This window comes from Leuresthes tenuis, unplaced genomic scaffold (assembly GCF_036924035.1).
Source record: "Leuresthes tenuis unplaced genomic scaffold, fLeuTen1.0.hap1 SCAF_14, whole genome shotgun sequence".
Classification (NCBI taxonomy): domain Eukaryota; kingdom Metazoa; phylum Chordata; class Actinopteri; order Atheriniformes; family Atherinopsidae; genus Leuresthes; species Leuresthes tenuis.
Genome location: NW_027325368.1, coordinates 22,929,511 through 22,941,981, shown reverse-complemented (window position 1 = coordinate 22,941,981; position 12,471 = coordinate 22,929,511). Strand labels below are relative to the sequence as shown.

Genomic DNA, 12,471 nt, shown 5'->3' with positions numbered 1-12,471 from the left:
GCCTACAATATAAACACGTTTGTTTAAAAGTTAAGTCTGCGAGTCTCTCGGATACTACAGGCTTTATTTCAGGGACATTAAAGGTTGAATGAAAGAAGCTCAACGTAATCGGGCGACCAGGGTGTCAAAAACAAGCCCGACTACCACAGGATGAGTTTGAACTGCGCAACAGCGATGCTGCCTTTTCATTGGACTGCTGAACGTTGGGTCTCACTGACAATCCATAGGAGGCTTTGTATGGGGGACAGTGGTATACACACACTCCATCCGTGAAACTCCAAACGTCTTTTGAGTTAACAAAATACGACAGATTAATTCATGTTTTAACCCGCCGAAGAGGCCCCAAACTCAAAGGATAAACGTTTCTCTGTCTACGGCGAGGATGCCTGTCCCGGCAGGAGAGGGATGAAGATGGCACAACTGTTGTGGCGTACTGTGTCAGTGTGGCTATGTGTTGCTGTAGTCTGCCGGTGAGTTTTTCATATGTTTCCTGATTAAATAAAACGTAACATTTTTTAGGAACAACCTATGTTTTTAGTAATACGCAAGGTTGATATCGTTTACAACGCAAGTAACTAGCTAGCTAGCTAACTAACATTAACGCTATGCTGTGATGTGGCACCTGGCTGACTTCTGACATGTCAGTATGAGTTAGCTCGAGTTGCTAACAGCTGTAGCTAATAAACAACCTGGCCTCAGACGACTTTATATGGGCATTCACCTCATGAACGTCATTTATCAGAATATAACACGTTTTATCAGTCATTTTGGGTATGAGGCTCTTTCAGGTTCCACCTGACGAGCAAAAGTGGAACCTTTCTGAAAGACACCTGACTAAAACAAACCCAAGACTCCTCTGCTGAGTCCGCTGTACAAACCCAGTTAGCCTGCGTTACACAGATTCGTTTCATCAGCTGTCAGGATTATAGGCCTTTAATGTCAGTCTCGTCGGTCCCCGTTGAAAGCCTGGGGTTGTTTGGTTTTACGAAATCGGACAAAACAAAGCCAAAGCCTCCAAAGAAAGATTTTATAGGGTGATTATGGGCTGTAGCCAGGGTGTTACAGGATAGTAGCAAGATAACACACTGACTTCTGGGCTTTAGAAAGAAAGGGAAGGGAGGCAGAGATAAGACATGGCCTAATACTTTATTAAAATGTGTATATGTGTGCCTTTTTTTAACCATAAGGCTATGGGTCAAGTTGACAATGATGTGAAAACTCATTTCTGTCAGTTATTCAACTCCATAACCCATGAGTAGAAAGAGTGATTGTTACCTTAGGTGAGCGCGAAGCATCCTTGTTTTGAGTGTTTGTCTCCTGTCATATCCTACACTTTTCTTTCAAAAAAGTTTTAGAGCTTTTCTCAGACTTTCTCTACATGAATTGTATGAGACTGGACAGACATTGACTGGTAAGTACACCAACACCAGGAATAGCCATTACATAACCAATTATGAATCTTTAGCTGCTGATTCTTTTTGTTTCCTGCCAGGAGTGGAAACAGTAACTGTGTTAACCTTGACTATTTATGGAGGAAGTCATCAGATCAGTAATTGACTTTTCAAGTGATTCAAATCTGTGGAGAAAACATAAACCCCCCAAAAAATTTTTAACGATAAATAGTAACTGCTATATGTAAATGCTTGGGTACTTTAATTAACCAGTGTTTTTTAAGCTTGTCTGCAGTTATACGGGATTCCAGTTTGCCTTTCTGTCCAGATGATTTGCAGAGTTTATCTTAGAGTTATCTTGCAGTCCTGGTTTTTGTCTTGGACTTCCACAGCTTTCCTAACTGCCGGTTCTGGGTTACAGTGGAAATTGCTAGCTGGAGATGCTCTTTATTGGCTACACCTGCTTTGTAGGCAGAAAGTTGCCTTGTTGCCTTACCTCCAGTCTCGTTGTCGAGTGTTCACAAGGCTGGAGGATACGGAGGATTTATCAGCGCTGGGAGTGTCATCAGCTGACTGTGTTGATAGGAAAACTTTGCCTGCTTACAAGTCCGGATGAGTCAGTTAATACCTCTGAGATAACAAAGTTCCAGGACAAATAAAAAAGCAAAGATGTCCAGATTTTTGCATGTGCCACAGTTAAATGTGTGTCTGACTCATAAGTGAAATGAATCACAGAGGTGTCTTCAACTATTTTCTTTTGCTGTGTGGGTTGTTCTGGGTTGTAGATCCAGTTTCTGACACATGGCACAGAAACTGTTCACATCAGAATTAAAGGATAACACTTTAGCTATATAAAAAGTTTCTTCTTCGCTTTAATATGTATCGCTGTTGGTCCTACAGTCATGTTGAGGAATATACTCCTTAGAGTGTGTATCTTGACCTGTGTCTCCGCCCACAGATAAGGCACAGACCACCTGGACTCGTGTGGCGTGTCATTAGGTTACAGTTTAATCTTTGTATGAGTCACTGCTTACGAAAACACGCTTTATTTGCCTTACACAGGTGGTTTATAAAGTCCTCATAACCTTGCAGTGTAATTCTGTTTTTTTTTTTTTTTAACCTTGGGACAGTTTCTTTAAGACATTTTGAAGACTTGTCTTTAGATAAAGTGACCTCAGTGGTGTTGTGGCTCTGATTGTCTTTAACTGTGTGCAGGTACCTTAGTTGCTATGTTGGTTGCACAGAGTTGGACCGGGAGGCCCAGAGGCCCGAGTCCCCACAGGACGTCGACTCAGAGGAGTCATCTGGGGAAACGATTCTTCAACAGAAGGTAGTGTTTTATCACTGACACTATAACCTACCACGTGGCACAGAGCTTTAGTGTTGGAAGTAGCTCATGTGACTCAACACTTCTGTTTATTCTTGTGCTGATTTCACCACACAGGAAAGTCGTTGCTCCACTACACATGATGTCACATTAACAGCAGGTGCACAGCACAACCTGAGTGTCTGAACTGATTAGATTTATGTGGCACGTTTAAATTTGTGCGCGCGTTGGATTCTGTGACCAAGCTACCACTTTCATGAATGTATTTAATTAATTTTGTAAAATATATTTTCTAAAGAACGAGGAAAGCTGGGCCATACCCGCTCAGTCCTTACCTGAAAATGAGCAGCAGACCGGGGAGGAGCACCCAGAGGTGGAGCAGATAACACAAGAAGAGGACCAGAAACAACACCCAGAGGTGGAGTATAAGATAAAAAGAATGTGAACCCTTTGGACTGACCAGGATTTCTTCACTAATCACTCATGAAAAGTGCCCTATCTTCTTATAAGATACAGATATGGACAAACACAACGTAAACTACTAACTACTACTAACTAAAAAACACACAGTTGTACTTCATCGTGCATTTCAGAGAAAGTTTTAAACATTTTGAAATATTTAATCAGAGCAGCACAACAGTTTCAGGATGAAGCTACTCTTATTTTATTGATTGCTTCTGGAACATTTGAAGCTTTTATTGACCAGTCCAGCTCTGAGTAATGGGTCAAGCATTGCATTTGACTGGTTGTTCATCTCTCTGTTTTTCTGACAGCCTTTTGAAGCAGAACTGCCTGCTGTAGAAGAAGAGCTGGAGGCGGATAAAATAAAATCACAACTTGAGCAAACTTCTGAAGATCAACATCTTGAATCACTCGTCTCTCAAGATCAGGAGTCTGCCCCCCTGCAGCCTTCCCCAGACTCTGTTATCTCTGCTATGAATAAAGATGATCCCAGCATCCTTAACCTTCATGAGGATTTCCCTAACAGGCAGGCTGCATTTACCTCAACTCTCTATGAAAACATTTGTCTTGCTCACTCACTCACACTTGTTACTGCTCTGAGTTCTGTTTAAAAACGCCATCAGGGAATGTTTGCTTGACTTAAGAAATGTGTTGTACATATTTTAGAGATGGAGCCCAGAGCCTGCCAAAATGCTTTCGATGTGAAATGTTTTTATTTTCTTGTTTCAGTGTTTCGGGGGAGGCATCTGATGTAGCGGCTCCTGAGCTCACTGATTCTGACCTGCCTCTGGCTGACTGTATGGACGAAGACAGCAACCCATATGACGGTGACAGGTTGATAAACTTAATGTTACGCCTTCAAAATATATCAAAATCAAAGCATCCAGTTAACAAAAGTTTGTTGTGGGACCAACCACTTCAGAATATGGTTAAAGTCCAGTTCTAAAAGGCAAGTCTCACTTTGACAGTCTTAAACGAGGCAACAGTTTTTGTTTGCTTATTTATTTGACAGCCCTCCATTGCTTTTGGAGAACACTTCCAATGCTCACACTGCTGGTACTAAAACCCAGACGGATCCCCCTCTGAGTCCTCCAGCTGTTCACAGCACCAAGTATCTGGAAACCAACACATCACACATGCTGAAAGAGCAGGTAAGGCGCTCAGATGCCATCTGAACTATTTCCTTCCTCGCTGTCAGAGGAGGTGTCCCAGCTCTCGTTTTCTCATTATCTGTGACAGGACTTGAGCTCCCCTGTCACCGCAGACACAGATTCCAGTGTGAGCAGCAAAGACCCAGAGGACATCCCCACTTTTGACGAGTGGAAACGGAAGATGATGGAGGTGGAGAAAGAGAAGAGTAAGATTAGAAGTTGCATTTAGTGTGTCAAATGTTAAAGAATCTTATTTTACTTCAAGCGGGGAAATGTCAGGACCGAATTCTGAATTTTCCCTTTGTACCTTTGCTCCATTTGTTTTTCCTCTACAGCTTTGTCTACTCACACCTCTAACAATGGGGGGTCTCATGTAGTGAAGAAGGTCCAGAAGAACTTCAACAACTACGCCTCAGTGGAGTGTGGAGCTAAGATACTTGGTGCTAACCCGGAGGCTAAGGTCCACGTTATCTCATGCTACTCATGCATCTGTTAGAAACTCTCTGTCCTGTTGGATGTCGACCGAGGGATGAATAGAAACTGATGTGTATTTGTTATTTTTTAACACAGGGCACTTCAGCCATATTGATGGAGAATAAGGACATGTACATGCTAAATCCCTGCAGTAACAAAATTTGGTATGTGGGACTGAGATATCAGCTTCGTTCTATCCACACATAAGTCCTTTGTAGATGTTTTTGTTTTTTAAATTCCTTTTCCCTTTTGCACAGGTTCATTATTGAGCTCTGTGAGCCCATCCAGGTGAAGCAGTTGGACATTGCTAATTTCGAGCTTTTCTCCTCCATGCCTAAAGACTTTCTTGTCTCCATCAGTGACAGGTATGCTCTGAAGCCTGAAATGTTGATGCAGCCTAGCCATAGATTTCATAGCTCTTCAGTGAGGAACATCAGAAACAGGGTTTATCACCACCTTAGACTTATTAAAGACTTATTAAACAATGAGCCATATCAATGCACTGACTGTGTCTTATTCATGGAACACTTACAGGTACCCAACAAATAAGTGGCTAAAGCTCGGAACCTTTCATGCCAGGGATGAACGCACAGTTCAGAGCTTCCCATTGGATGAGCATCTTTATGCCAAATATGTGAAGGTGAGCATGATTTCTTTATTCTTTTTAATAGTCGGACTCTCACCACATCTGTCTGTACTCTCTGTGTAGAGCAAAGAAGTCTTTTAGTGCATGTAGATCTTTAATATTAACCTCAAACAGGTCTGAATAAGATCCATTTGAATCTCTTTGAATGCAACTTTTGGCTTCTTCACTTCACTTATTTCACTGCTCCTCGTTAGCTGTGACAGTGATCTGCTCTGTGGAGCGTCTGCTGTAAAACCGTACCATAAGAGGTCTTTTTCTTGTCTCCAGTGTTGCTTGTATTGTACACTTTAGTGAGAATAGCCACAAGCTGAAACGAGTGAAATGTGGCTTGGTCATTTTGGAAAGCGTGTGTCTAAGTCACAGAGATGTTGAAGTAATGCAGATAAAACCATCATGCTCTGTTTAGCCCTGTTTTGAATGCATGCTTGCATCTCCTTAATTTCTCTTTTTCTCTCTCCTTTTTCTCTTGCTTCAGATGTTCACCAAGTACATAAAGGTTAGCCTGCTCTTCTTGTAGTGCACTTTGGTTGGATGGACTGAAAACGTGGAGGGAATTGCATTTTGTCACTTTTATCCTCAAAGACTTATCAGAATATAATCAAATCAGATCTAACTTGTATGATTCCCACAAACCTTGAAAATGATAAGTTCACATCACACATTAAGAACATTTGACCTGCATCACCTGCTGCCAGCTGTCAATCAAACATATTCTGCCACACGATAAACTTCTTTTACACTGATATGTCTCCCTCTGATTTACTCACACAATAACTCGTCCCTCCATCAGAGTTTCAGTGCTTTGTACTGATTTCTCAGCAACACAAAATCAACGCTTTGCTGTCTGCAACCCCCTCTGAGAAGGGTCATTTGTGTCGAGTGTTTCATACCTGCCTGTTCTTATTTATTTTTTGTGCATTTTCAGGTAGAGCTGGTCTCTCACTTTGGCTCAGAGCATTTCTGCCCCCTCAGTCTGATAAGGTACGTAACAAATAAAAGTCAAACATGCTATCTACACGCAGCACAAACTCCCGACTCATCGCCAGGTTTTTTCTGCTGAACAAGAACCCAGTTGTTCATTTTAACCTTTTTTTTTTTTTTTTTTTTTTTTTTTTTTTTAACTAACTTGTTTAATTCTTATAAAACTGTAGCTTAAAGAGTGTTTTCCAGATAACTGGTTTGTTACTGCGTAAGGTCGAGTAGCATTATGTCAGATTTGGCATACGGTATTTGTTATAGACCTGTTCGTTAGTGTATTTCCCTCCTCTTCTGAATGTGAGCACAAGTATGACTGCAGTTATGGGAGTAGCAGAAAATGTTGACTGTAATAGCTCTTGAAGAAGGAAGTCAAAAGTATATAGGTTCTTATATGACCAGATATTTAACCTCTCTCCTTAATTACATGTTTGTGGGCAGTTGTTGTCATTACTGAATGTTGTTGATGGGCTTTCTTTGGCAGGGTGTTCGGCACAAGCATGGTAGAAGAGTACGAGGAGATTGCCGATCCTTCAGAGAGACCAGATGATCAGGACGACGACCTGGGTGAGATATGAGAGTGTTTTTTAGTGTAATAAATACACTCTACCGTGGACTGTGTAGCCTTGTTGTTACAGTTGATATTAATAATGAGGAATATATAACACACAAATGCCATCCGAATTCTCTCATTATTTACAATATTCCGATCATTTTTAGCCTAGTGGAGCTAAAATGAAATGGTTTCCAGTCACCTGTGAGTGGAGTTGGATGTTGTTGTTTAACATCTTTATTGAATGTGTGAATAATCTCATTAGATTATCCCCCTGGATCCACATCTGGAGAAGTCAAGTTACCCAAGAATCTGATTGGATCAGCAAAAGGTTTCAAAACAATTCCTACAGCATTAAGATTAGAGTACATAAAAGTCGTCCTAAAACCACATTAGTGATGTACCAACTCGTGACATTGTTTTCTTTTTGTTTTGTTGTTCTTTTTCTAATCAGATGCCATTTTGGACATGGTAAACAACATTGCTGTCAATGTTCTTGGGACAAGCTCCGATATGAAAGGTGTGGACACCATATCACACAATCATTTACCACTTTTTTCTGATCTAACTGTCCTCTAACGAAAGCTTTTCGACCTTCCCAATACGACACACTGTCTACTAATAAGAAGTTAACCCTAATGTTTAAAAAATGGAATAATTCAGTCATTTTTGCATGGCTTCCCCTCATGTTTTCAAGGCAACCTTTCATCTGAGGACGTGAACATGACTGAGCCGTCACAACAAACCAAAACCACCTCTGAAGCTGTGACTACTGACCTCCCTTCAGTGTGAGTACCTTAAATGGTCTTTTATTTAGAAGAGTATTTGACAGATTTTTACTTTGCACACCCACATTACCTTTAGTGCTACTGAACACCCAACAGTTTGGCGAGATAAGTGGATATTCTTTATCCCTCCGCTTTACTGTATCTAATATATACTGTACTGTCCTTCTTTAGTCCAGACAGTGAAGAAGTGCAGGTTTTCCCAGACTCTGATGTCCCTCCAACTGCAGCCCCATCTTCAGAGACACCTACCGCTGATGATAGTGAGCAAAAGCTCCCCCCAGTGGAGGAAAAAATTGTCATTCCTTTAGAGAAGGATGAGGAGGCACCAATCAGCTCTACAATCATTCTTCTGGATAAGGAGGAAGAGTTGGAGGAAGGCAAAGAGAAAAGGGATAGTCGTGATCGACAACAAGAAAACCTTAAATACTGCCCGCCATCTGCTTCTCTTTCTTCCTCATGCTCATGTGTGGCTTCCCTCCAGGAGTATGTCCAGCAGCAGTGTTCAGCCTTCCTATCCAAAAGAAGGAAATGCCAAACAATGGACAAAGAGCAAAAAATTCCCCCGATCAAGACACCCACTTGGGAACTATCTCTAGCCCCCTCTGCCTGCCCTGAGCCTTGGCCGCCTCACAGCGAGGTACATCAACCCCATGAAAAGGAACAAACCTCTGAGAAGGAGCCAGAGAGAGGAGCAGTTGTACCAGAAGTGCCACAAACAGCAGGGAGAACAGAAGAATCCATATCTGAACCAATTTTACTGGAGCCCAGTCAGACCATGAACCTCCCCAAACCCAGTACCACTGAGTCATCTTTTGCCAAACCTACCCCTGTTGTGGAAACACCGCAGCTGTCTTCTGAGGAACCAGCAGCGGAGCCAGGGCCGGTGAAGAGCCAGGACGTGTTGGCTGAAGAGAGGCACATTGAGCCTTCAGCCTCTCACAGCAGCTCTGTCCACATACAACCCAGTGTCAGTGTCCCAGTGGACAGCGCATCTGCAGCACCAACGGAGGACAATACTGATGTTCCTCAGCTTGAAATAAATCCCCCCGTCCACATCCAAGATAAGACAGATCAGTCTTCAGTTCCCACCTCCTCTATTGATTTGAATTATCTGACTGAGCCACCAGTTGTGCCTGAGAGTGGTCCTGCTTCCACTGATGTCCCCCACCCCGCTATAGACACTGTCACAGAACCTGAGCCCGCTGCCAGTCAGGCAGAAACTAAAATGGAGGATCTCGCAGAAGACATGTCTACATCCTCAGGCGGCAATGGCCAGTTGTTTCGCCCTTCCTCTCCAACTCCTCCTGCACCTACCTCACCATCCCTCTCAGACATATATGCAGAACCCTTTAATGGCACGGAGCAGAACGGGAACCAGGTGCATGGTTCCAGCCAGAAGGAATCTGTCTTTATGCGACTCAATAACCGCATCAAGGCCCTGGAGGTGAACATGTCACTCAGCGGGCGCTACCTGGAGCAGCTTAGCCAAAGGTGAGGAACAGTAGCACACAGCAGTGAAACCAAAGAAAAAGACAGGAGACAGAAAAACATTGTTGAGCTCCGCATGATCTCAAGACCTCTCCCGTCTTTTTGATTCAAGGTATCGAAAGCAGATGGAGGAGATGCAGAGAGCTTTCAACAAAACCATCATTAAACTCCAGAACACCTCTAGAATAGCAGAAGAGCAGGTAAGCCAGTACCTTTACATACCATTCCAGACTATACGAATCCTCGTGGCTGGCTATTTAATCTGTTGTTTCTCATAGGACCTGCGTCAGACTGAATCCATTCAGCTGCTGCAGGGTCAGCTGGCAAATGTGACTCAGCTGGTTCTCAACCTGTCGGCCAGAGTCAGCCAGCTGCAGATTGAGGTAGATTCAACGCTCCACGTTTAAAGCCGCCATCTGTTTTTTTTTTTTTTTTTTTTTTTTAAGCAGGATACAGCTGAATAAATTTTGTCCTTTTTTTTTTTTATTTCACGACTAAGTCGTCGTAATTTTCGGGTGCTTTTTTCCACCCTGTCGTAAAGCATAAAGAGAATCTTCTGTGACATACTGTACTTTACTAGTTATCAGTGTGGTTTAAAGAGAATATGGCACAAAGGACACAACATCTGAAGTGTATGTTGACTTAGCAGCAGAACAGATTTGAATTGAGCGTTCGTGTAAAAGTTGTGATGTGTTTTTGTCACAGTTCTTCCCTCTCTGACACGGTGCACTGATAAGCTTGTGATTGTGCTTTGTAGGTGTCAGACAGGCAGAATTACCTGCTGCTGTCTCTTCTGTTGTGTTTGTGCCTCGGCCTCCTGCTGTGCATCAACCACTGCCGCATCACCATTCCTGCAACCACAGAACCAGATTCACCCACACCCAAGAGCTACACCTACTGCTGTCCAGAAAGGTACAGTGATGAGTAGAAAGTTGAAGTGGAACTTGCAGGTTAATAACCTCAGCAACTTAAAATGTGGAAATATTAACCATTTCTATGAATGCACTGCGCTTCCTGCTCGGAAGTGACAAAACATGAGGGAAAGCGGCAAAGCTCGGATGAGTTAAACATGAAGAAATATGAATCCACACGGGAGTTCTGACACTGACTAGAATGAAGAATAAAAGCTAAGTTAGATTAAGTTTGGCACTAGCTAATGATCGCTAACATCACAGCACTGTAAGGTCTGCCATTACATAGCCGAGTAAAGCAAAGATATAAGTGGTTGTTTACTACTGGTGTATTAAACGGGACACAAAACGGAACCTAATGGTGGGTTATCAGCCATATTTTAAGTTGTATAACAAAGCTAAGCTATGTTTTATAAAGCCTGCCTCAGATGTCAGAGGAGGGGAAGAAGGCTGAAACAAAAAAGACACGAAAGATGAGCTTTCAAATGTGACAGGAACTGTGCATTATCTGTCTTGCTTTCTAGCAAGACAGATAATGCACAGTTCCTGTCTGTGTTGGGCTGTATCTTGGCCGTTTTGCACAAAAAGTGGCCTAGCAGCCTTCTGCAGCTGGAGGCACACAGTAGGAGGGGCTGCATGAATCTGCTGTGAATCTTAGAGAGTTCTACTGGCTTTTACATCCCAGAAGGAACTCCATAAAATATTTGTTGGAAAATCCTCTGATCTGAAATCAGCACCAACATAGTGGAGTTTGTTGTTACAGGTGCATGAAGTAATCCATCCCATCTCTTCACCCGCACAGCGTGAACTCAGGCAGAAAAACTAACTCAGTTTAACATCTTTTGTTTGGAAAAAACTGTGGATTCTGTGTCTGAAAGGGGTTACAGTGCTTTGAAAAGCTTACGAAATCAATTAGTCATCAGCAGCAACACTGCAGGAAACCAGAGTAATCACACATACGTGATGGATGTCTTAATAAAGATGCTACATGCTGTCTTTCTCTCAACCTTTTCTTGCTTAATAGGCAATTCTCTTCCTGTGATGAGACGGGTCTGAAGAGGAGCGCATCTTACCCACTCATCCACTCTGAGTCTTTCCAGTTAGCCACCACTGAAGGTAAGATCCTACCTATTAAAGAACAAAGTGAGGAGAATAAGATTGTAGAATATATTTGAAAGAAGAAATTGACACTCATTTTGGTTTAACAGGCCCTGAAATGCTGCATGCAGAGGAGACGCAGAGTCTTTGTCCAATGAGCAGAAAGGTGTGTAAAATGTGTTGCTTTGAAAATGTGAAATTCACAGAGGAAGTGAAAGGTTGTTTAAACCTTTTGTTTCTTTCTCGTTCTTCCATACACAACCTTTCCTACGCAGAGGAGACGTCGTAGGCTGAAACCGGTGGAAAAGGTAGAGACTCTGAAACCCTCTTTTCAAGCCGCTCCTGAACTGTCTAATGGAGCAGTTGTGTGTAATGGCATGCCTGTTATCACAAACCCAGCACCCCTTACAAAACAATTACTTCAGCCTGCGTTTGGAGACTCGCCGTCAGAGGGCAGCTCAGAGGGATCCTCTCATTCGGACGACCCCTCGTTCTGCGGCATCACTACAGCCTGCTCTCGTATCTGCGATGGCCTCCCTCCACCCAAAACCCGTGCAGAGAAACGGGCCTTAAGACGCAGGCGTCCAAAGCCCAGCTGTCCAGTGGTGGATTTGCTTCATTCTCCGCTGATGGACAAGAACGAATCATTGCCCATTACTATACAAGACATCATAAACAGGAAGACGGAGCAAAAGTCTGGCACATTTGTGGCGCTCACAGGTCCTGTTTGACTTCAGACAAACTCCTTCTGACAACGACTTCCAAAAGAGGGTTGCTGTTCATTTCCCTTTTGCAGGGCAGCTTTAAGCTTTAAAACAAGACAAACTGTTCGTTCTCACTAATGATTTTGTGTTCTGTTTGTGCTCTCTGGACATTTTTATTTGTCGTACTTCAAATCAAAGAAATGTCTTCCCAGCTTTCCATTAAAAGCATTTCCCTTTTGTGAGTAATGGGTGTTACGACTGACCCTACAAATTCAAGGACGGACCATTTACACTCATTTGAATTTCTTTGGGGTTTTTTCAGGCAAAAAAAAAAAAAGAAGAAGAAGAAACTTTCAGTATCTCACACTGTCTCTTTCACACAGTTCTTCTTCTGTCTGCTGCAAGCTGTTTGGGCAACATTCTCTTTAAGCTTCAAATTTCACTTTCAAACCGGGGCGGCTCACCCATTTAAGCAGATCAAGCATGGCTTAAAAAAATTCACA

General features: G+C 42.7%; 1 protein-coding gene across 2 annotated transcripts; it reads left to right on the top strand.

Moving 5' to 3' along the window:
• LOC140268294 (SUN domain-containing ossification factor-like) lies at positions 1-12,214 on the top strand. Of its 2 annotated transcripts, XM_072363071.1 has the most exons (24): positions 2-470; positions 2,607-2,721; positions 3,017-3,136; positions 3,492-3,706; positions 3,910-4,014; positions 4,193-4,331; positions 4,420-4,537; positions 4,667-4,791; positions 4,902-4,969; positions 5,063-5,170; positions 5,340-5,445; positions 5,927-5,947; positions 6,377-6,432; positions 6,911-6,993; positions 7,245-7,310; positions 7,434-7,499; positions 7,677-7,767; positions 7,939-9,258; positions 9,368-9,455; positions 9,534-9,638; positions 10,013-10,167; positions 11,191-11,282; positions 11,375-11,430; positions 11,540-12,214. In XM_072363071.1, exons 1-24 carry the CDS (start codon positions 406-408, stop codon positions 11,993-11,995), a joined length of 3,939 nt encoding a protein of 1,312 aa, XP_072219172.1. In that variant the 5' UTR covers positions 2-405; the 3' UTR covers positions 11,996-12,214. The 2 variants fall into 2 exon arrangements, with proteins under 2 accessions (XP_072219173.1, XP_072219172.1); XM_072363072.1 differs by lacking the exon at positions 5,927-5,947 and having other exon boundaries at positions 1-470.
• Positions 12,215-12,471: the final 257 nt, after the last annotated feature.